The sequence below is a fragment of the Vidua chalybeata genome, chromosome 5 (genome assembly GCF_026979565.1).
Source record: "Vidua chalybeata isolate OUT-0048 chromosome 5, bVidCha1 merged haplotype, whole genome shotgun sequence".
In the NCBI taxonomy this organism is placed as follows: domain Eukaryota; kingdom Metazoa; phylum Chordata; class Aves; order Passeriformes; family Viduidae; genus Vidua; species Vidua chalybeata.
Genome location: NC_071534.1, coordinates 57,934,180 through 57,956,406, shown reverse-complemented (window position 1 = coordinate 57,956,406; position 22,227 = coordinate 57,934,180). Strand labels below are relative to the sequence as shown.

At 39.9% G+C, this 22,227-nt stretch overlaps 1 protein-coding gene across 1 annotated transcript in view; it reads left to right on the top strand.

The window, feature by feature from the left end:
* Nucleotides 1-20,790, top strand: part of SLC2A13 (solute carrier family 2 member 13) — a 142,328-nt gene extending 121,538 nt beyond the window's left edge. The window contains exons 8-10 of the mRNA XM_053943108.1: nt 12,871-12,992; nt 13,113-13,265; nt 14,387-20,790. Of these exons, the coding sequence (XP_053799083.1) occupies nt 12,871-12,992; nt 13,113-13,265; nt 14,387-14,613 (502 nt within the window). The 3' untranslated portion in view covers nt 14,614-20,790. The remainder of the gene's footprint in view (nt 1-12,870; nt 12,993-13,112; nt 13,266-14,386) is intronic.
* The last annotated feature ends 1,437 nt before the right edge of the window (nt 20,791-22,227 follow it).

Below are 22,227 nucleotides of genomic sequence, written 5' to 3'. Positions count from 1 at the left end.
GTCTTTTACTGCCCATAGGAGCCTGCTGCTAATTAGCTCCTGCAGCTGCTGATCTTCGGGACAGGCTGGGAGCCGTCCGTGCCTCCCTCCCGGGGCCGTGTCGCAGCAGGGCAGAGCACAGCCCTGCTCTGCTCCTCCGAGGGCATGCGAGAGGGACAGAACAGAGAGCGAGCACGCAGGGAGCTACTGCTGGCACAGAGGGGGGATTTCCCCTTCTGCCTTGGAGCTGAGGAATGGGAACTGACTCATATTTGGGAGCATGTGGATTTTTTTTTCTGAGGAGAGAATTTCCAATAGCTGTTTTTCACATTTATTTGATTATTGACTCTGAAGTTTGAATTTAAATAAAAATAATTTGTGAAGACTGTCTCATGAATTGAGGCTTTTACACTGTGAAATAGATTTACTGAAATTAAGTTTTCTCTGTTTGGAGAGTGGAAAATATTTTGTGAAGACCCATGTGATAGAGGATTTTTACTGATAAAGACCATTCAACAGGGCTGAACCCAGACCTCCACACAGCAGCTTGTACCTTTAACAGCATCCCTAATCCACATCTTACATACCTTTATTCCATAGTAAGTAGTTCTTCAATAATCACAACATTGGATACAATAAAATTTCTGTATTTTCCCTTCTTAAAAGAATGAAGTTTTTAGAGTTGGGTTTTTTGTTTCTTTTTTTTTTTTTTTGTTTGTTTTTGGTTTTTTTTTGTTTGTTTTTTTTTTGTTTTGTTTTGTTTTTTTTTTTTTTTTTTTTTTTTGAGGGAAAATAACACATTTCTGCAGTAGGGCTGTTGAATAACTCAGTATGTTTGATAAGTTTAAGTCATAGAAATTACTGTGTGTGCTGTTTGCATGTGTGGTTCATTTTTTTGAGAATGGAGGCAGTAACATCAATCCCTCACTGGCACAAGAGGAACTGGAATTATTGATACCTTTGATTTAAAGTCATGACCTTACTTTAACTCAGCTCTTTGGTTAGTGCAGGCTAGGAAGTGGGCAGTCTGTGAGGTGGCAAGTCATACTTCTCAACGCAGCACTTTGGGCATTTCTTCCTCCTTACAGGGTGCATAGACTTCCTTTTGTCCTGTAGCTTTCCACAGCTGTCAATTAGCTTTGCATAGATAATAGTAAGGGACATGTTTGAGGTTCTGCATGATTACTGAGCTCTTCAGACCTGTGATTCAGGTGGGGGTGTGTTCCCATTTAGCATATTTTCTCGGAAAAATAACTATCCTTAAAAAGCACTTCTTTATGTAAAACTCTTTTTAGATGTCAGAGGCCATGAAAGATAGATGATTACTTTGATTTCTGCTGAGTTGTTCGATTGTCACATCCCAGACTATTGAGATGCCTATAACAATGAAGACTTTGGTATGCAAAGTTAATAAATTTCATAAACCAGACATAATGAAACCATTTACTATATATGTATTTTATAAAATTCTTTAGTTTAGGCATGGGTATTGCACCTGCATGTACAAATCAAAGCAGAGCAGCACTCTAAGTTAAGTGCTTGCTCTCACAAATCAGGCATGAAATAATTATCTTGTTTTAAGTGTTCTTAGAGCCTTAGGGCTCCATTTTCAGTTACAACATTAATGATTTGCAGTGAATTTTAGGGCTGACAGCAGAGGAATCTTCTTTGGAGAGCTCTTTTGGGTGATTTAATTCAGAGCCTCCCCGGTACAGCAGGGATGGGTGGGGATGCAGTGCTTCATTCCCCTTCTGAAACAGGTTTCTCTGAGCTTTTTAGGGCAGAGCTATTGCCACCTACTGGAATCAGGGAAAAGCTCTGCTTAAATAATACTGTTCCATCATCTATTTGAGACAACGAATGCAAGATCTCAAGTATTGTCTGGTTAGATTTCAGTTGTGATGGCAAACAGTTGCTGCCAGTATTTAAAATGTAATATTTGTGTCTAAATTGCTGTTACAGAAAACGAGTGTCAGTACTTAGATGGAAGGTTATGGTGGTCAAAATGTTATTGTTAGAACTGTTGAAATATAAACTTTATATGTATGTCAATAACTAGAAATTTAACAGAGCAGGGAAGTGCTAAAAAGGCATGCTAATGCATGTAATATTGATCTCTATTTTAAACTCCTTGCCCTTATGTGGTCTTTTGTCTCAGATTCAAGAAGAAAAGCAAATTTAGAAAGTCCCCCCCCGCTTTCCTTTTGTTTCAGTAAAAATTTCCAAAGGATTGATACTTTATTCTCTCTTCAGTTCCCATTGAAATATGTGGTTAACTGAGGTTTTGAAGTATTAGCAGTGCTATGGAAAATTCGTTCTGCACAGTGCTAGCTTGGCTGGGAGGTACAGGGTCTGCTGCCTGGAATAAGCAATAAATTATCTGTAAGCCTCAGCAGTGTGCCTGCAGACACAGAGCAGACCCAGGTTGTGTTGGAATTGTGTCACGACATCCCATCTGTGGTTTGAGTTTGGAGTTTGGATGGGATTTACTTTTGTTTTCTCAATTGAGCTATAAAATCTTGCTGTTCTTCACTAACTTCATATACCAGGTTTCAACATGAAAGTACAGTTTTTTATGATGCCTCTGTATGTCTAAAACTTTGAGGTAGTTAAAGCTATACATTTTTTTCTCTTTATTGTTTTTTGAAGTGTTTGGAAGAAAAGAAAAAAGATTGTAATATAGAACCTATTTCATTTGGAGGATGAACTTCCAGTGAATTGTTCTGAGTTACCTTGATACTAAGTTACAATAACCACTTTGATTTCTTTGGTCTTTAATTACCACAGTCTTGGAAATACTTTTGGCAGTTGTAACTCAAGGGATGCTTTTGACATGATGACATTCCTTTGACACTGTCACTGGCACGTGGTGGACAGCACAAGCATCAATAAAAGTTACTTGTAAGTTAAGTAAGAATAGGAAGTCTGAATGGAATTTGTTTAAATCAACTTCAGATGTCTAAAATTGTGACCTTGAGCTGTCTTGCAGTTCCTTGACTAATGGAGTAGAAAATGTTCCTTTTTTTCCTTTGCAGCTGGTCTTTGCCTGTTTTAGAGAATAGACTTTCTTATGCCATGCCAGAAGTTCTTGCATGCTGTTCTGTTAATATTTCTTCAGTTAATATCAAAATGTTAATACTTATTATTATTGAGCCCTACACTTAGCCCTTCCCACCGTGTATTCATTGGAGTAATCTGTCTTTATTTAGCATTCAAAAGAGGCAACACCTGGGAGAGCTGATATTTCTGCAGTGATGAGACAGCTGGTTGATATTTCTGTTATAGCCAAAAGAACTTTGGAAATTATATTATATTTCTGTTATAGCCAAAAGAACTTTGGAAATGATAATTAAGAAAATGAAATGTAAATGTAGGTGAAAAAACAAATGAGATTAAATATCAGGTGGATATTTATTTTATGGTAAGCCTGCATGAAATTTCAAAGCGCTGCATTTGACATCATAATCTTCAGAGCAGTTTGTTTCAGTAATTTTATTATTGAGTGTCAATACTGCAATCAGAGAGACTAAATGCTTTTAAATCTGGAAAGAAAAGCTGGAAGTTCTCCTATCCTATTGCCCCAGTTCTGTCAGTAGTTTGATTGCAGTCTGGTGCTCCATCCATAAACTCTCAAACATGTCAGAGCAGGGATGACCCAGAACTTCCACCAAAAACACAGGAGCAGCAGAGCAGCTGCAGTTCAGGGAAAGACCAGGAGCACTGAGGTACAGCGAGGGGTCTGCACACAAGTGAAATTCTTACTGAGCTAGTCTGTCATGGATGTTAAATGCCAGTCTGCCTTTTAACAAAAAATACTTGAATCTCCTACATTTATAAGCATTTTTGTCCTGAAAGAGCTCCAACAGAATGAAGCCTGCCTGCCTGTAGGCAGGAATAGAGTGACTAAATCTGTCTGGATTTTGCGAGAAAGCCTCGGGCAGCGCAAGTTAGCTCCGACAGCCCCCAAGGTGACTGATAGACACTTTCCAGTTAGTGCTCAACTCTGAAATTCCCTGAAGGTTTGCCTTTCAGAAGAAATGGCCAAATCATTAATGAGCACTCCCTCTTTTCAGAGAAGTAGGGGAAGCTGGTAATGACTGGATGAAGCCAGACTGGATGTACATGCTCACTGCTGAAACGGATTGTTCCAAAAGGGAACTATTTCTGTATAACCACAGAAAAGCCACTAAACAATCTTTAAAGCCCATTCTGGGGTCACAGGGAGTCCACAAGCGTTTCTCAACCATGATAGCTGCAGGAGGAAAATAATAGCTCATTCTGTTTCCAGAATGTCTCTGTGATACCTTTTTGGTGGTTGTCATGCAGAGACAGCTTTGTGCTTATATTTTAAATTTGTGAATTGGCATCTACTTCACAAGCAGTTACATATTCCCAGACGTCATTTCGTACAAGAGTTTGCCATGTGCCTGTGCCCTTACTGTGGCATGAGATGTTTCTTTACAGTTTGTACTTGATTGCAGTGAACATGGGTAAATGGAGCTTTTGTGGCAGCCACCAAGGTGGCGGGAGCAGGAATTCTCATGTCCACTGGTCACTCTGTGTGCAAGTCACATCACTGAGCCACGGCCCCATCACACGCATCGCATCTCCATCCAGACCTGCACATGAATACATGAGTATAAAAGTGTTGTAGCACCCAAATTGTGGGTCTTTCCCTCTACCACATCATGGAGTTTTTTCCACTCCATCTGGTAGAATGCAGTGTGTTTCTTAGATTTTTTTATATTACTGTCGTACTAAAATATCTATTGATCATGGCAAAGGCTTCAAAATGTTGGGTAGTATCACTTCCATCATATTTACTCAAATTTCTTTACTGATCTGCACCTCTAGGACGTTCTTCAAGAGTTGATAATACCCTGAAAGAAAGAAATAGTGGTAACTGCAGCATTTAGCTGAAGTCTTTCAGTATAAGAATTAGGACTGAACTAAACTGTTTCTTTATCTCTTATTGCATCTTTCTTATTTTGAGGATTGGCTAAGACTTTTTAAAAACAGCACTGGAATCTGGGAGGCTTCATGACTTACTGAGGGCACTCTGCTGGAGCTCACCATTTATAAAGTGGTTGGGGTTCTCATGCATGTCATTAGTTTGGACGCTACAAGAAATAGTAGAACTTGTCTTGAAAGAGAATAAAAGATTTAGGATTAGTAAAGTTGTTCAGGGACATAAACAAAAGTTTTGTGATGAGAGGTGAAATCTCAATGGATCACTGGGCACAATTGCTTGTAGAGCCACAAACCTTAGCAACAGGATATGCTGAAGGCACAAACATAAGATTTATATGCATACTAAGAATATTTCAGTAAGAACTGTCAGACAGTTTAGTGGTTGTGAAACACTCTGTGGTTATTTTTAATTTTTTAATCAGTGTATTCTACATATGAAAAAGCAGAGAAAGTTACTGAAGATCTCAATCTTTAAAGTACAGAGATATAAGTTTTCTGTAAACCACTGGAATGTGTCCTTGACAGGGGGAAAAGGGCAGAAATCTTACATTGCTTGCTGCTGCCTTACCTGAAACGGTTCACTCTTTTATTGTTGCTTTTTCATATACTTTTTTAGCATGTAAATACACAGAATTATGTTTCAAGTTGCAAAAAATATATTCTTGTGTCTTCTCATGAAAACACTCTGACCTATTATCTAGTGATTGAAGTAGTTGAAACGATGACAGGCAGAAATGCATGAAGGACAGTGACATTCAGCTAAGATGCTTATGCTCAAAACTAATTAAGTTTTTGCATTTTGATCAGCTTTTAATTTTAATTCTGCCCATTAAAATTCTGTACTTATGACTAGGTATTTGTTAAGTGAACAGTTGATTATGTTTCATAGTTGCATGACCTCTCACAAGTTCCTGTGCTATTCATATAATATTTGAATTATTTATGATTATGAAATCATAAAATTTAATTATTACTAGTTAATTCTAATTTTTACTGGAGTTAACCAAGTGTGTCCAGTCAGAATCAGAATTAAAACTAGGAAAGGACACTATAGAGCATAGAGATATCAGATATTTCCTGACACTTTTTGTGACCATCTGATACTTTGGAAGAGTAGGAGAAAGCTTGGAAAGAAAAACAAGTCAATCTCTGTGCAGTGTGATGAAGGTAATTTTGTCTCCTATAACAAAACCTGGTATATACTTATTCCTGCTCCCAGTTTTTGAGTGCACTATCAGCTGCTGTGAGGTCTGAATGCTTTGACTTTAACACTGGGTATGCATTATTCTGCATTTTCCTGGTTTGAGTCTATTTCTCAAGGTAAGGAGTGCACAAAAGATGATGGAGAAGCCTGTTGGACAGAGTTCTGGCAGTAGCAGAGATTTGTCTCTCTCCCCTCCTGGCAGATATGGATAGAAGAATGAAGCTTGAAACCCTTGGGGTGTGACAGCAGAGTGGGGAATTGTAGCTGACAGCTTGGAGGTAGCCACGGGGACTTGCAAGGGTGCCTGTATAGGATAAAAGAAGTCTGAGGCGAATCCCAAACTGCACATCTTTCCCTGGGAGATTAGAGTAATCTAATCCCACCAAAGGTGCTTGCTCAGCCCCACAGCTCAGGGGTGTCCAACTGGCACTGTCAGACAGTTGAGTTTCTTCCTTTGGCAACAGCCACAACAACTGTGTTGTCCACACTTCAGAATCCACTGATAGGTGGTTACAAAAGTACTGAAGTGTCCAGATCAGCAAACAGTTAAGAACCCCTTTGATGTAATTAATTTTGGGCAACTATTTGTCATGGGGAAAAATTGCTTCTGTTTCCAGGCTGTTGCTCAGTCTATTCAGACTGAGTAACAGCTCCAGCAATCAATTTATCAGGCAAATTCAGATGCAGTTGCAAAGCTGAAATTTCTCAGCTTGTGAAAGATTCTTATGTAAATAAATAATAATATTAAAAAATTTAAGAAGTATGTTCATCTGTGATCAGATAGTCAGGACAGAGGTAAATCAGAACAGTGTGCTAGGTCTCTTGCAGGTGTGTGTTCTGACATGACTGAGAATCATGGAATCATTTAGATTGGAAAAGGCTCTTAAGATCATTAAGTCTGTAGTTATAATGGATAGATCCTGTAGCAGGGGGGGGTCAGCGTGATAAAGACTTTTTCCATCCCATGCAGATGCACCAGTCATCTACTGAGGTGCAATTTGCTTTCTTTGCTGTGAACTAAACTAATTTTCCAGGTTTTTGAAACATATACTAGTATTTTTAAAATTCTTTGCCAGTTATAGCAAAAGGCTTCTCTAAGTGTCCCAAAACTCTGTATTTTATGCAATGAAGGTTAAGCAGTGTGTGTCCGAATCCCATGAAATTTTATGGCAATAGTTTTTCAGGGCTGTATCTGTTTGTTCTTTTCTGGTTGTATGGGATTTGGTTTTTTTTTTTTTTTTTTTGTTTTGGTTCATGGATTTTTAGGGTTTTTTTGTTTTTCAGTTGCTGTCATCCGGTGTAAGAAGCCTCATCTGTAAATTTTTAGGTAACATCTGGTTTAATGGATGAATTATTTCTCTGTGTAAACTATAAAATCAAAGTGATAAATGCAAACTTCTCCAGAGAGGTGTGGAGCTTCTGAGGCGTGGACGACAGTAGCTAGGGAACTATGGGAAAGCTTAGAAATTATTGATTCAGACATTAGTCAGGTTTAAAGTAATCAGTTTGCCTTCAGGTTGAGTTGCAGTTCACTGATGCTTTAGACAGCAATCTTACCGTGTGTATAAAAAAGGAACAAGGATTTTTCCTTAAAACAAAATATGCTGATTCATAGTGAAATTATTCCTCATGGTTTACACTGGTTTCTATGGGTTGTGCTAATGTAACTGTTTTGGATGTACATGGGTGGATTTGGGTGGCCACTTGATGGACAGGGTAGAGGCTGTTTCCAGAGTTCTCCTCAGTTACCTGTCTGCCTGCCACACTGTTCATCTGGTACCTTGCTAAATTCTGCCCTCTAAGGTAGCTGGGGGTTTGTTCAGACAACTAAATATCTTTAGCAGAAGACAAGGGGCTTGAACTTATGAGAACTAATCCAAATGTTGAGATTCAGATTCTTCTACAGGATGAGTAATTGATTGTGGATAAATAATCTTAGTTGTTCCCAAGTATCATCCACAAAAACCTTCTTCCATCCAAACAGCAGCTACTCTAAATTATGTCTCTTTTGTCCTTTGTAATTTCCATGACAGACTTCAGATGAAAACATGACTCAATAAACTTGGCATAAGTTTATATTGTTCAGTGGATTGCCATGATATGAAAGTCAGCACTCTACACAGGAGACTGTAAAAATCTCCTTGAAGGAGATTTTTAGTAAATCAAATATATTTATTTTACAGCTGAGACTTAAATTGGCAAATTGTAGATTATCATCATTCTGATAACCCAGGCACAAAAGAGCAGTCCTTAAGTAGTTTTACTTGTGTTAGAACAAAGAAATGGGGGATTAGTGAAACTGTGAATTAACTATAAAGTCTTTGTGTGCCATCAGCATCTGATGTCAAAATTTATCTCAGAGCAGAATGTGTAATTTTGAAATATGGTTGTTCTAACCAGCATTTTACAGTGATGGACGATCACATTAGTGTTTTTCTTCAAAAATTATTTCCTTTGCCTGACTTGATTTGAATTTTGACCTTTTAAGATTTTTGATCTAAATCCATTTAAGATGATTCTGAAAGGCTTAAAAGACAGTAAGTCAGCAGCTTTCATATTAAAAATATATGACTGTTCACAATGAAACAATTAATTCATGCAAAAGCTGTATCTTTAGGGCTAGACAGTCCTCATTGTACAGCAAAGCAAAAATTAATGGATATTTGAGTAGAAAATCAAATTGGTCTCTGTTGTGTGCCTGTGCTATGTCTTGCCCAACCATTTCTCACACTGGGGTTCTCAATGTTGTGCTTCAGAATTATTGTACAGCCAAAATGGCTCAAGTATTACAAAAATTTACATTGATTATCAAGGGAAGTGGTTTTATCCTGTTTCATCCTCCTGTTATTCACAGTAATATTTTAGATTCCCACACTGGCTCTTTCCTTACTTTCTTTTATGTGCCATATGAAGGTAATTTGAGGAGATGGGGAGCAAAGCTTTAGTTCTTTTGAGCTTCAGACCATATCTGATAGAGGGTGGATTCTGTGATTTTGAAACTGACCATATAATGCTTGTAATTTGAAAACCTACAGATCTCATTTATTTTCAGTCAGTTGAATTTTTTGCATCAATTGTTGGTAGGTCAGGCTTTCATTAATTGGAACTGATATACATCTTAAGTAGCCTGTAGAAAACACTTAGCCAAAGAAATTCAGAGTAAAGGTTTTCAGTGTAGCATTTTCATGTTTTTTTGGTCTGGCAGTAGTTTCAGAGGCTATGATGTGGTGTGTCTTCACTGGTTATACCAATGTGACTATTACCCAGCATACTGGTACATACAAACTCTTTGCACTAGCACCTGACTGCATCATTCACTTGTACCATTTACAGGGACTTGTCTAGATGGTCACTCAAAGTGTTGCATTCAGCAATTTAATGACCAGGTGAGCACCAGTGACAAGTGGCATTCCTCAGGGGTCAGTACCGGAGCTGGTGCTGTTTAAGATCTTTGTTGATGACAGGGACAGTGGGATTGAGTGCACCCTCAGCAAGTTTGCAGACAACACCAAGCTCAGTGGTGCTGTCAACATGCTGGAGGGAAGGGATGCCATCCAGAGGGGCCTGGATAGGCTTGACAGCTGGGCCCATGTGAACCTTATAGAGCCATAGAATTATCAAGGCTGGAAGAGCCCTTTAAGATCAAGTCTGACATCAGCCCAGCACTACCACTGTAACTATTAAAGTACATCACCCAGCACCAGCCTCTTAAACACCTCCAGGGATGGTGACTCCACACTCTCTGGGCAACCTATTCCAATGCCTGACCACCCTAACAGGGAAAAAAACTACTTCTAATATCTAACCTTAATCTCCCCTGTCTCAGCTTAAGGCCATTTCTTCTGGTCTTCTTACTTCAGTCACTGTAGAAGAGACCAGCCCTCATCTAGCTACAATCTCTTCTTGGGTAGTTGAAGACAGTGATGAGATGCCCCCTGACTCTCCTCGAGACTGAACAAACCCAGCTCCCTCAGCCATTACTCATAAGATCTGTTTCCTAAACCATTCATGAGCCTTGTTGCCCTTGGCTGGACATGCTCCAGCACCTCAGTGGCCTCTTTAAAGTGCTGATCCCAGAACTGAACACATGATTCGAGGTGCAGTACAGTGCTGAGTACAGTGGGGTCATAACTGCCCTACTCCTGCTGGCCACAATATTCTTGATACAGACCAAGATGCCATTGGCTATCTTGGCCACCATCAACAGGGGTGTTAACAGGCTGTGGAACAGGCTGCCTAGAGAAACTGTGCATGCCTTATCCCTGGAAGTGTTCAGGGACAGTTTAGATAGGGCTCTGAGTAACCTGGTCTAGTGAAAAGTGTCCCTTTTAATTTTGTCTGTTAATAAACTGTATGCTAATTATAAGTTCTTCAGCAAAATGATAGGTCTTATAGAATAGTGGTACAGTAGTAGAATTAGCACAGTAATAGAGCTTGAACAAATCTCCAGCCTTGAAGAAGTGTTATTTTTTTAACATTCCCAGCACTGCAAGATGCCAGCAAATGCAGATGTCTTTGCCTTTACTATGTGTACCATGCTGGTTTACAACTGAAGGATAAGCAAAGCACAGTTTATCACTGCCATGTTCCTATTTAATCTAGTCTCAAGTGCTGTTTTTCCCATTTCATTGCACTGAATCTGCTTTTTTTGCAACACAATTTCCTCTCTGTTAGGGGCAGACAGTGGAGAATTGATGAGTGATTCAGTCACAGAAGGCTTTGGAGGCATCTGGTTTTCCCTTTTATCATTTGTGTTCCAATCTGTCAAAAGCAGGACACAACTGGGGAAAGATGGCAGGGGGAGGAAACACGCTGACCTGCCTGCAGTTGTGTCTGCATGAATCAGCATGCTGGTTTGTGCTCAGGGAGATGGATGCAGGATAATAAACCAAGTATGTCTTTGTTTACAGTTTTGTTTGAGTGAAAGCGTGAGGCCCTCTCTGCAGAGCTGCCAATCTGGCTGGGCAGAATGGAGAAATTCATCTCAGCATCAAGATGCTTAAAAGTGCTCATCAACTTGTATTCATTACAAACACCTGCACATGAAATTCGCATAACAGCAAAAGAAGCAAAAGTGATGATGTTGAAGCAGTGTGAAAGAGAGCACTCCTGTGTTCTGCAGTGGGCCAGTCTGTATCCAGGCACAAAGGACATGTCTTTGAGAGGGATGTTCAGCTGATCTGTTTTCTATGTGTTTTCCACCTCAAGAGTGAAGATGAATCAATGCCCTGGATAAGATGGCTTTTCCAGGGGAACTCAGCAAGGCAGAGCTGTGGAAGGGTGGAAAGGTGCACACCAGCACTGGCTGCATTGCCAACCCCAAATTAAGGGCTCAGCATTTTGCCACTTGATCAAGTGCTGCTCAAGTACAGAGTAGAACTGCAAATTTTACAGGTTACTGCCATTAGGGAAGCATTAGGGTTTTACCAAGGTTTCAGATCTGCATTTTTCCAGTATTTGTAGGGTTAACCTCTCTCTTTTAAATATTTTGGAGCTTTGGCTTTCCAGCTGTCCTGAAATTGGGTCTGCAACTTCACCATGATATCCTGCTTTAAATGTTGTCCTTTCATCAATGATGGCAAAGGGAAGATTTCTGTCCCAGGAGTGCTGGTGGGTTGATCATCAGTGCTTGGCACATTGCTGTTCAACTCTGAAGCATTGCAGGGTGGCTGTTATTCCACCATCCACAACTTGTTGCCCACCTATTGCCTGTTGCAGGCACCTTCATTCTGGTCTTCCTACTGTCAAGAGGGTCATATCCTTCACATGAATGCTCAACAGATCTGGAAATCATAACCCAGGCAGATGTTCAGCTCTCTGTGATTTCTTCTTTGCAAGTAAATACCATTGTTTGCATATGAAAGAGTAGTGTCTGCTTAAGTCCTCTCTCCCAAAAGTGTAGGGTTTTTCATCACTAGCAATTGAAGTGGTGGCAGCTGAAAACTTTCACAGTTACATTTATGACTTGTTCCTTTAAAAAAATGTTAATTTAAAAAATTATATAAAAAAATTAAGTTGCCAGTATGCCTTCAAAAATATTATATTTTTGGTAGTCAGAAGGAAACACCTGATCTTATACCTATTCCTTGAAATATGGATTTCCCACATGGTCCTTGGAATAGAGACATATTTTCTTTCAGTAGCTAATTACAAGCACTACCTTCTCCTAAACTATTTCACTGTGTAGGAAGGAAAATTAACTCCTCTTTTCTTTATAACTTCACTTGACCTTGGAACACTCCACAGACATTGCTGACTACACCTAAAGTGTGCCACATGTAGTTGGTTCAGCAGTGATATAAGGACTAACTTCCATCTGACCTTAAATCCTTGTGTGCAGCATCTTTTATCTCAAAGTCTTGCTGCTGCAGATGATTTTGCACTGTGATATTCCTGTGAATTGGTCTTGATGGCTTTGGTATCACCATTTTTGTAGTAATGACTGGTTGTTTGAAAGAGATATGTAAATACAAGGCAAGTGTTTAAATTCAGGGATGTTCTGATTACTCTTCCTAACACCAGGCTTGAGAAAGAAACACATTTCTGAGTGTAGAACTTTGCTCAAGGACCTTGATACATTTACAGGGAATAAGTTTTTTTTATCTTACATGTACATTAGCCAGCTTCTGTTAAGACATTATTTGCCATGTTTATGTAGCAATGTCAACTAGTGCCCTGAAAATTCTTTAATAAAAAGGAGTTTTGTTGATTTTCAGGTGTTCAAACGAAACCGTATTCAAAAAGGAAGATTTATTTTGGGCATACAATTTCTGCCCCACTCCGTATTCTTGGACAGCACTTCTGGGCCTTATTTTGTATTTGGTTTTCTTTGCACCTGGTAAGAAAATACTTGTTTTTGCATAAAGGTTTAAAATGTCAAATAGTGAATCTACATGTTAAATTTATTTTTGAGTCCAGCCATTAAAGTCAGATTGATCTTTTTATTCCTAATTCTTAGGGATGGGTCCTATGCCCTGGACTGTCAATTCTGAAATTTATCCACTTTGGGCTAGAAGTACAGGAAACGCGTGTTCTTCTGGAGTCAACTGGGTGTTCAATGTGCTCGTGTCACTGACATTTCTGCATACAGCTGAATATCTGACATACTATGGTAAGTAACAGTACATGTCCATATGTGCACTACTGCCATTGGCACTGAGATTTTCTCTGGATTCTGGGTCCCTCCACTGGTTTTGCTATGAAGTGTCAAAGCAGTGTTCTCAACCCACTGTGGTTTCCTAAGACTAGAGATCTGCTTGGATCATAGAGTTTGGTCTAGATTTCATAAGAAGCATTTTTTTTTTTTTTTTGTCCTTAACTGATAACCTAGACAGTTGATTAAAACAGAGAAGCTGAAAAAAAAAAAATTTTGATTTAGTTAAATAATGCTGACTCCCACTTAAGGTGACAGCATCTGCAGTTTTCAACTTTATGGTGATATCCAAGGCCAGTATCAGATGGTACTTGCAGAAATACAGCTGTTGATAAAGTGCTGTCTGTGGCACCCTGTGGAGTTTGTCAGGTTACTGCTCAGCCACTCCAGTACAAGTAATTTAAATCACATTAATCTGCCAGGGAACTGATATGACCTTCACATCCTTACTAGCCTTTCAGCTCTACTTGTTATTTCTTTGAGCCATCAGTGTGACAACACTAAGGAAAATGTTTGTTGGTCCTTTGCTACCTGCTCTGCCCCTCTAGGTATGGTGGACTGTGGGCAGGAACAAGATCTTTCTCAGGATTGTCACTTTTAAATAATAATTAGGTGTAAAAGTCACAAACATTATTTTAATCCTGACTCATTTCTTTTGCTAGAGCTTTTCATTTTGAGGACTTGTCTTAATGTGTCCTTCACTGTCGAGACAAACCAAGAAAGCTCTTTCCTTTCACATCTGTTTTTTTTTTTTTTTATTTGGACATGTCATTGTCTAATTGCTGTTTATTTTAAGAGCAGAGTGACTTGCCCAGAAAGGATGTGTATTATCTTTCACATGAATTGGAATTGCCTTTGTCAATTTGGAATTTCCTCTTTGGTGAGGAATGAGGCAGTAAAGAGTCCTTCTCCTACACCTGCAGCCCCACCGCTCATTGTTGTAACCCTGCCACTCCAGCCTTTGCTTTCACACTCTCTGTTGAAGCCACAGCCTGCTGCTTCTGTCACTCCCCCTGCTCTGGCACAGAGGAGGGATGGGAACCTCTGTAACTGACTGTGACGATGGTTTTACATTGCAGGAGCCTTCTTCCTCTACGCAGGGTTTGCTGCCTTGGGACTGGTTTTCATCTACGGCTGCCTTCCTGAGACTAAAGGGAAAAAACTGGAGGAAATTGAATCTTTGTTTGAAAACAGGCTATGTACATGTGGTATGTCAGATTCTGATGAAGGGAGGTATATCGAGTATATTCGGGTGAAGGGAAGTAATTACCATCTTTCTGACAATGATGCTTCTGATGTGGAATAATTTTCAGCTGCTGATGTATTTAATCATTTAAAAGCCTTCTGGGGGAAAAGCAGCTCTCTGATGACCTCACTGCCCTGCTTCTGGTCTGGTCCTCCTTTTTACTGTGTATTTAAAAATGCCTTCATGTTCAAAAATGCTCCATTTGGGAGGAAATTCAATATGCTAGCGTTTTCTTGATAACTGAAAGCAATGGCTTCCAAAAGAGATTGAATTCCACAATTATGTGACTTTACCAAGTGTGTGTGACACTGCTCCATCCCCAGATGTTTAGTAGGGTGCACTGTACCAGATGAATACAGAAGGCTATCCTAGATGGTCAGGGGCTGTCCTTATCTCCAATACTGACAAAACCTAAAATAATCAAGTGGCTGACGAGAAAGGAGCTGACAGCTGTTGGATCCCCATCCCATAGGAGCCAAGGAAGAAGCTCTGCTGTGCAGTATAACAAAGGATGAATGCATAAGCTGCTGTAACAGTAACCATTTAAAAGGTTTAACTGATCGGGAAAATACAAAGACCTGCTGTATCCATCAGAGGGACATTTCCCAAATTTACCCAAAGAGAGAGAATTTCCATTATTTATTTGAGGTAGCAAGTAGAGAGCCATACTCCCCTGGATGGGGGTTCACTAGGGTGGTGTGTGTCTGTGCTACACTGGGTTATCCATCCATGCTGCTCCTGAGTACACACTGCAGTTGGGAGTTTATGTTTGTCAGAAAAATGGGCAAAATTAATTACTGACAGCAGGAAAACAGCTCAGTATGTGGCCACACGTACAAATGCACTGGTATATATTGCTAGGTACAACACAGAGGCTTTGGTTTTAAAAAAAAAATATATATATACTTGTTTTCCTTTTTAGCATTTGAACATATTGGTTTGTGCCTAGTTTTGAACACAAAAATACCGTTAGCTAAAAGAAAGAGAAGAAGGGGAGAGGGTTTGTGCTGCTAAATGCACAGTGGTCATCCCTCCTGCGCCTTTTGCTTGTGAATAATCATTGCCTTCAGTTTATCTCCATATGTGCCGAGTAAATGACTCCCAGCACATTTTTCTTCAAATTTCCTCAGTCAATTGGTGTCTTGCTGGATCTAAAGAGAAATATTAGCCATGGGCAGAAGCCTGCATCTCATATTAATTGCCTTACCGAAGCATTGCAAACTTGTCAAGAAAATGTCAGGCACAAACCTAACTTGGCTGCCTTTAGCATGGTAATGAAAATATGAATGGTATTTTATTCACTTGCTATGATTGCTTGCCTTGGCAAATTGAATTTTATGCAGCTACATAAAAATATTATTTGTTTTTTCTTTGTCCTGTCCTCACTGCTTTAAGTCTCCGAAGATATGAGTTTGAAAGCATCAACAATTCAAATTCTTATCTTTGAAACATTTGCTTCATGAAAGAATGTGGGAAAATTCCTCTGCCTGTGGGCTGATGCCCATTTATTTGGTAAAAAATACATTTATTTTTCATTGTGTAAAGATTAAAGAAGTCATTAGGCTCATTAGGTTTTATAGATTTGGTTTGTGGTTTTTCTTGAGTTGAAAAATATTTTTAACGCTGGATTGCTATCAAAACCAAGCCTGGACATTTGTTACTAAATTATTTTTATTGGATAACATGAAGTTTTGTTGTTGTAAAGAAGTCTGGCATTATGTTATCTTCTATGGGGGGAGTTCTTATTCCCCAATTATTGACCTTCAGGGATTGGATGTATTTTGGTTTCTTTTCTTTTTTCTTTTTTCTTTTTTCTTTTTTGTTAATCAGAGAAATACTTTGGAAAGGAAACATTTTAAGGAATCCTTCTGTGACTTGACTGGGGTTAAAAGGGAAAAACATAGTAGACAGAGGGAATTTCAAATGAATCTTTGCAAAGAGCAGCTTGATCTTGAATGTCTCCTGTGCAGTGAGAGGGCTGGATTCTCATGCCTTCCATCTTGCCTCCCTTTTAAGCGCACAATGTTTTTATGCTTGAAAGCACCAGCTGTAGAAAATGCTGATATCTCCAGATCTATCTATTGCAAATGCTGAGGTCCTCAGACCTCTCTACAAACGCCCCTCCTGCGGGATGTCTCCCTTCACCTCTTTGAAGCCTTCATCAAGGTGCAGTACCTGAAATGAGAAAAAGAGATCCTTGGCACAGAGAAGAACAAAATCGTTTCATGGAGAAATTAACTTTTTTCAGAAACCAAAAAATTGCATTTGAAGACCCGAATTGGAAGCAGTTTTGTTACCTAGAGCAGTGTGTGAATAGGCGTGTAACAGCCAATCTGTGCTTACACAGTTTAAGTGGTTTTAGTGGGTATTTTATGGCTTCTGGGGATGGGGACTTAGGATTCTGATGGCTCCAAAAGCACAAGCCCACACTCACCTTCACAGCTCTGAACATTCCCGTGCTTGGTGTGTCTGGAGTGGGAGTGAGGTGGGAGCCAGCGTCCCAGCAGCAGCCCCGTGTCAGCGCTGACCTCACTTGTGTCCACAGGGAGAGGGAAGGTGCAGGGATTGGGCATAACTGAAGCAAAGTCACCGGAAAGGTCAGTGTCACGAGGTCAGCAGCCTCTTCTGTTTTGCAGGCAGTGCTGGGGCTTTTTAACAGCAGAAGACCGTCTCTGCCAGCCTTGTTTCATGGACCTTCCCAAAGGGGCACTCAGTCGCGTACAGCACTGGGCTCATTTTCTCAACACAGGTTCAGTCTTACTGAAAACGGTTTTCTGAAGGTTTGTATCCCCTGTCCTTTCTCCCAAGACAGGGTGCCTGGTCCTGTGCATAGGAATAGCAATTGAAAGATGTATTTTATTCCTCATGGCTACTGGCCATGAGGGTACAAAATACATTGGCTTCTTTATTGTCCCTCCCTGTTCTATGCCTACAGAGAGCGGGGTTTAAGTCTTCCTTTTAGGGTTTCTTCACACCAAGAAAGCATTCCATACCTTACAAACACGGAACATAGTACCAAGCATCATGAATATTAAAAATGAGATCAGATACTTCAAATTAATCTTATGCTGTTAGGGTTTTATTTTTAGAATCTGTGAACGTTGAGAGTTTATTATGAAAGTTAGAAATGTGTTTCTATTTTGCAAATATTTTTAATATTTATGAGTATTTTAAGTTTTAAGAGATTTCTGCTAAAGGTAGACTTAGTAACATTCCAGATAAAGGAATAAAAATACAGTGTAACTGAATAATGTCTTATTACAAGAATTTCATTTATGAAGTAGCATAAATAATATGTCTAAGCACAATATTCTTTTATTGAAAGCTTTTTGCAGAAGATGTGAAATTGTTTCTTCACAAGGACTGCACACTTAATTCAGGTATTCTCTGCATCAGGAGTGTTAGAGTAATGCTGCTGGTAGAGTTGGGCATATTGACTATACACAACAATTTGAGATATTTTAATTCTGAATTATCCACCAACTCTACATGTTGTGAGCTAACACCAGCTATAAAAGAAACAAATCCTGATGCATTTTTAATATTTTTAAATTTAATTCATGTTAATTTGCATATAGTAGTTCACCATGCTGAGTAATTTGAGCTAATTTGGCACTTTTTTATTCCCCTTGTCACTTTGTTGATCAAAATAATCTTTTAACAAGGGAACCAAACCTGTTTTGAAAATAGATAGAGTCAAAGCAAGGCCCAGGAGTCATTTGGAGGGCTGGAGTTTCATTGCTGTGTGGGCACCTTGGGTCAGTCACTCTTGTAGGCATTTCCTTGGGAAGTGCAGTGACAACACTGGTAGAAATTGTGGGGCAAGAAGGGGTAAATCACAAAGGACCATTGTTCCAACACTAACTTATTTTTGGATGGGTTAGGGTTGTGAGGGGAGAAGAAGGAAATGATGCATCAAAAGTATCACAAAGTCAAGTTTCAGTAGAGATGGGTATTGTAGCCAGCAGGAGCAGTCTCTGACTTGTCTCCCTTGTGGGGTGAGGATCATGGAGAGAGGGACTGTGCTCGGTCCTGTGGATAGGAATGGAGGGGCTGTCAGGGGAAGAAGCACTCTAGTGTTGCTCTCCCATGCCTGTGTGGAGGTGAGGACATGGCAGTAGAGTTGGTAAAGTTGTATGTTTTTCCTTGGTGAAATCTGTTTTGCCATTCGTAGTCACTTGGGCTGAGCACTGAGAAGTTTTGACCTTCAGGGGCTGCTACAGGCCCTAAGCAAGAGTCTTGACTTAGGCCATGGGAGTATTGGGTGCAGTCCCACAGGCATTCAGTGGGCAAGGAAAAGACAGACCCTGTACTTCTCCACTTTTTACCCAGCTTTCTACTTCTTGGTGATGCTCTTCTAACATGGTCATTTTGACATTTTACTTGCATTGTTGGCTTTGTTGGCTGAACATCACTACTGCAGAAGAGGCAGACTCTATACAGCGGAAAATGATCTTGGGGTAGAAATCAAGGCAGAAGAGATGGTTCTGCAAAGCACTTTAAAGAGTAATATATGTGTGCACTTTTTTTTTGAGAGAGTGAAGCTAACCAAACCTATTCCTCTGCATTGGGAAGAAAATCAAGCTTTGTGTACCAGGCCAGAAGCAGATAATGCCACAATATGTGCTTTATGGCAAAATGTGTTTTTATTGCGGGTAACATTTACAGCTTACATGTAGCTGCTGCCTATAAAGTGACTCAATTGTTCTCTGGATTTTAACAAGTCATACTTTTGTGCAAAAATCTTAGTGGTTTTCTATCAATCTTCATCACCTTGTGTACAGTACAGTTCAGCATAATCCACAGTGGTCTAGATTGTGGCAGTGTTTCAAATGTCAGCACAGTAAAATTCTAGGTGAACATTGTTAAAGAAATATTGTTGTTTGTGATACTGGGGGTTAAAATTCCTCAAAGGCAACTATATATAGATTTTAAAAGGCTGAAAAAAGGCAGTTCTTATCTATTTTGTGTATGTTTTCATATAGAGAAGGAGTTTTTTATGTGCCAATAACCATCACTGTAGTGTTTTGTAAATGGGTGTTAATAGTGTTGCAGAGTTCTGTATATGAGAATATACTTTAGCCACAATGACCTGTTAGTGTGAACCAGTGGCATGTTTTTAATCTTACACCTCTCATCAGAGGTGCTCACTTGCTGGCTTCAGTAGAGCTCACTCATGCCAGGGGAAATTTGACAAGAGTCAGGCCTTCACAATACAGACTTCATCTAAATCCCTGCTTTTTCACATTGTCATTAGACAGTATGTTACATGTGGATGATCTGGCACATGTAATTTTAAAGCTTCAACTCCAGTTCAGTTACTCTCCTTGATTTTGTTGAGAAAAATTTTGTCAGAATTTGCTTTGGTCTTTCATGACATTTATATAAATAAGGAGCATACCGATGAATTATGAATATTGTCCACCTATTTCAAAAGGAACCATCTGTTTCTAAAGTGTTAAAATAAAGGCAAATTTCTCTTGCTGCCTTAAACATTACACAGACTTTGGAGAGGACTGAATGTATGACCATCATTGTGACTTCTGCAGGAGAAACCTCATGGATCCTCAGCAGGTGTGAAATGAGGTGGTTTCATTGTGCTGGGATGCTGCGTTACACTGCGGGCTCTGCCTAGTGCACGCCTGCCATCTGTTTGATTTCAAGTGTTCCAACAGTCCCTGTGAAACTGATGGGATTATTCATGTGCTTGATATTCTCCATGTGCTCAGTGTCCTGCTGGTCCGGGACATCACTGGGAAGTGGCACGAGTCATGTCTCTGCTTTCCTTTGTGAATCTCACTCCTCTACAAAATAGTTAACCGGATCTTTGTGTGACAGATGCCATCTAGAATATTTGACACGTTATTATGGACCAAGTTGATAGTGGTAATTCCATGCTGAATAATGTGCACATGGTGCCATCAGGCACACTGTAATCCCTGGGCACGGGTTATGGTATTCAGTACAAAGCAGGTTTTGGCAAAACAATTTGCTGGGTTGTCCAAGTCATTTCTTAACCATGTCGAAAATGTGCCATTTCCATTTCCAACCGGTCAAGCCTATAATGTATGAAAGTGTTGTACATTTTCTGAAACTTAAGTGATGTAAAATTATTTAATTGACTTATGATTGCTTTAATGAAGTTTGGTCTTTACATAAAAATAAATATCTTCAAAGAATTGTCAGTGCCAGAAGTGTAAATGAACAAAATAAAAGGTGAGATACTTAATTACAGAATTTTTCTCAAGATTTCATTTGTTTGAGTATTCGGGTCACCTTTTAGAGCGGCAGCTTCGCATTGCTCAGCAAAATGAGCTCAGATAAGCCATGGGCTTGCCTGAAATAAGGGAAGGGTAAGAACAGCTTTGAATATGATCTTAATATGATGTTTTTCAAATCAGAGAATGGTTCTGTGACACCAGGTAAGTGTCCCTTCCTTTCTGGAGGATTTTTGTGAAGAGCTGAATGCAGCTATGCAGAGCTGCCAACTGTCCCAATGTGCCACCATGAGTTTGCAATGTCCTCTGCCCAAACAGACCGTTTTCCTTACAGTAATTTATACCATCAGACTTGATTATGGACTGGGAAAAGAGCAGGAGTTGCTGTTTTCTAATGGGGAACTGTCCTAATTCTGTGTGTTTTATTAAGAAAATTGCTGGAATCAGTTTGATGGCTAAAAAAAAGCAGCATGACCGTGACTGTGCTGTGCTCGGGCTGCCCTGGCTGCATTCCCCGGTGTGACAGAGGAATCGCACCCTCTGGTGGTGAGACAAATGGAAGATGGTTCTGTTACATCCACCCACCACAGGTACCACAGTTGAGTCCCGGTGAGATCCAGAGCTGGCTCTGACAGAGCTGTAGCCTTTTGGTCCAGGATGCAGAGAGATCACAGCCAATGGGGAGAAGCTTGACAATCCTGTCTGTATCTGTGGCAGTGCATATCTCCAAGAGAGGAGCGAGGCAGCTCAGCACTGTGCACTGACAGCTTCTGTTTCTAGGTGTCTGGCTGATAGTGCTTATAAAGGTGATGAGTGACTGCAGTTCATATTACTTGTCACCAAAACTACATGGCAGCTTTGTGGGATAATGAAAATCTGGTGGCTCTGCTGTTAAACACTCTTTTTTTTGCCTTCTGCCATTTCTCTATGCTCCAGCTACTTTTACAAAGCAACTACTGATGGATTGATTTTTGCCAAATGCATTCTCCCTTGTGTAGAACTGAACTGCAGGCAGTTACAGTAATTGCTCTAAATCTTTGTGAGCTTTTTCAGGATCAGGACTGGGTGATGCTCCATCTGAACTAAAGTCACCCATAGAGTGCTGTGTGGCCTTTGCTTTGCACAAGGCACAAAATGCTTCTTTCAAGGCTCCTACTGTTTGTGGGAAGTAAGTGGGGAACTTAAAAGAAAGCTTAAAAAAAAATCCTTTTTCTCTAATCTCAGTGGTCACCTGCTGAGTTGCTCTGGGCTGGTTGAAGAGACCTGCTGCCAGTTGTCCCCTGAGCTGGTGTCCCTCCAGTTTACCCCTCACCCACATACCTCCCCTGCACAAACATACTTGGGCACTTCAGCTGCTGCAGTTTCACTTCCACTTGACCCAAAATGAATGACATCTCAGCTCTTCTCCTGATGGACAGTCTAACACATTCAGCCTATCAAGAAACCAGCTGAACTC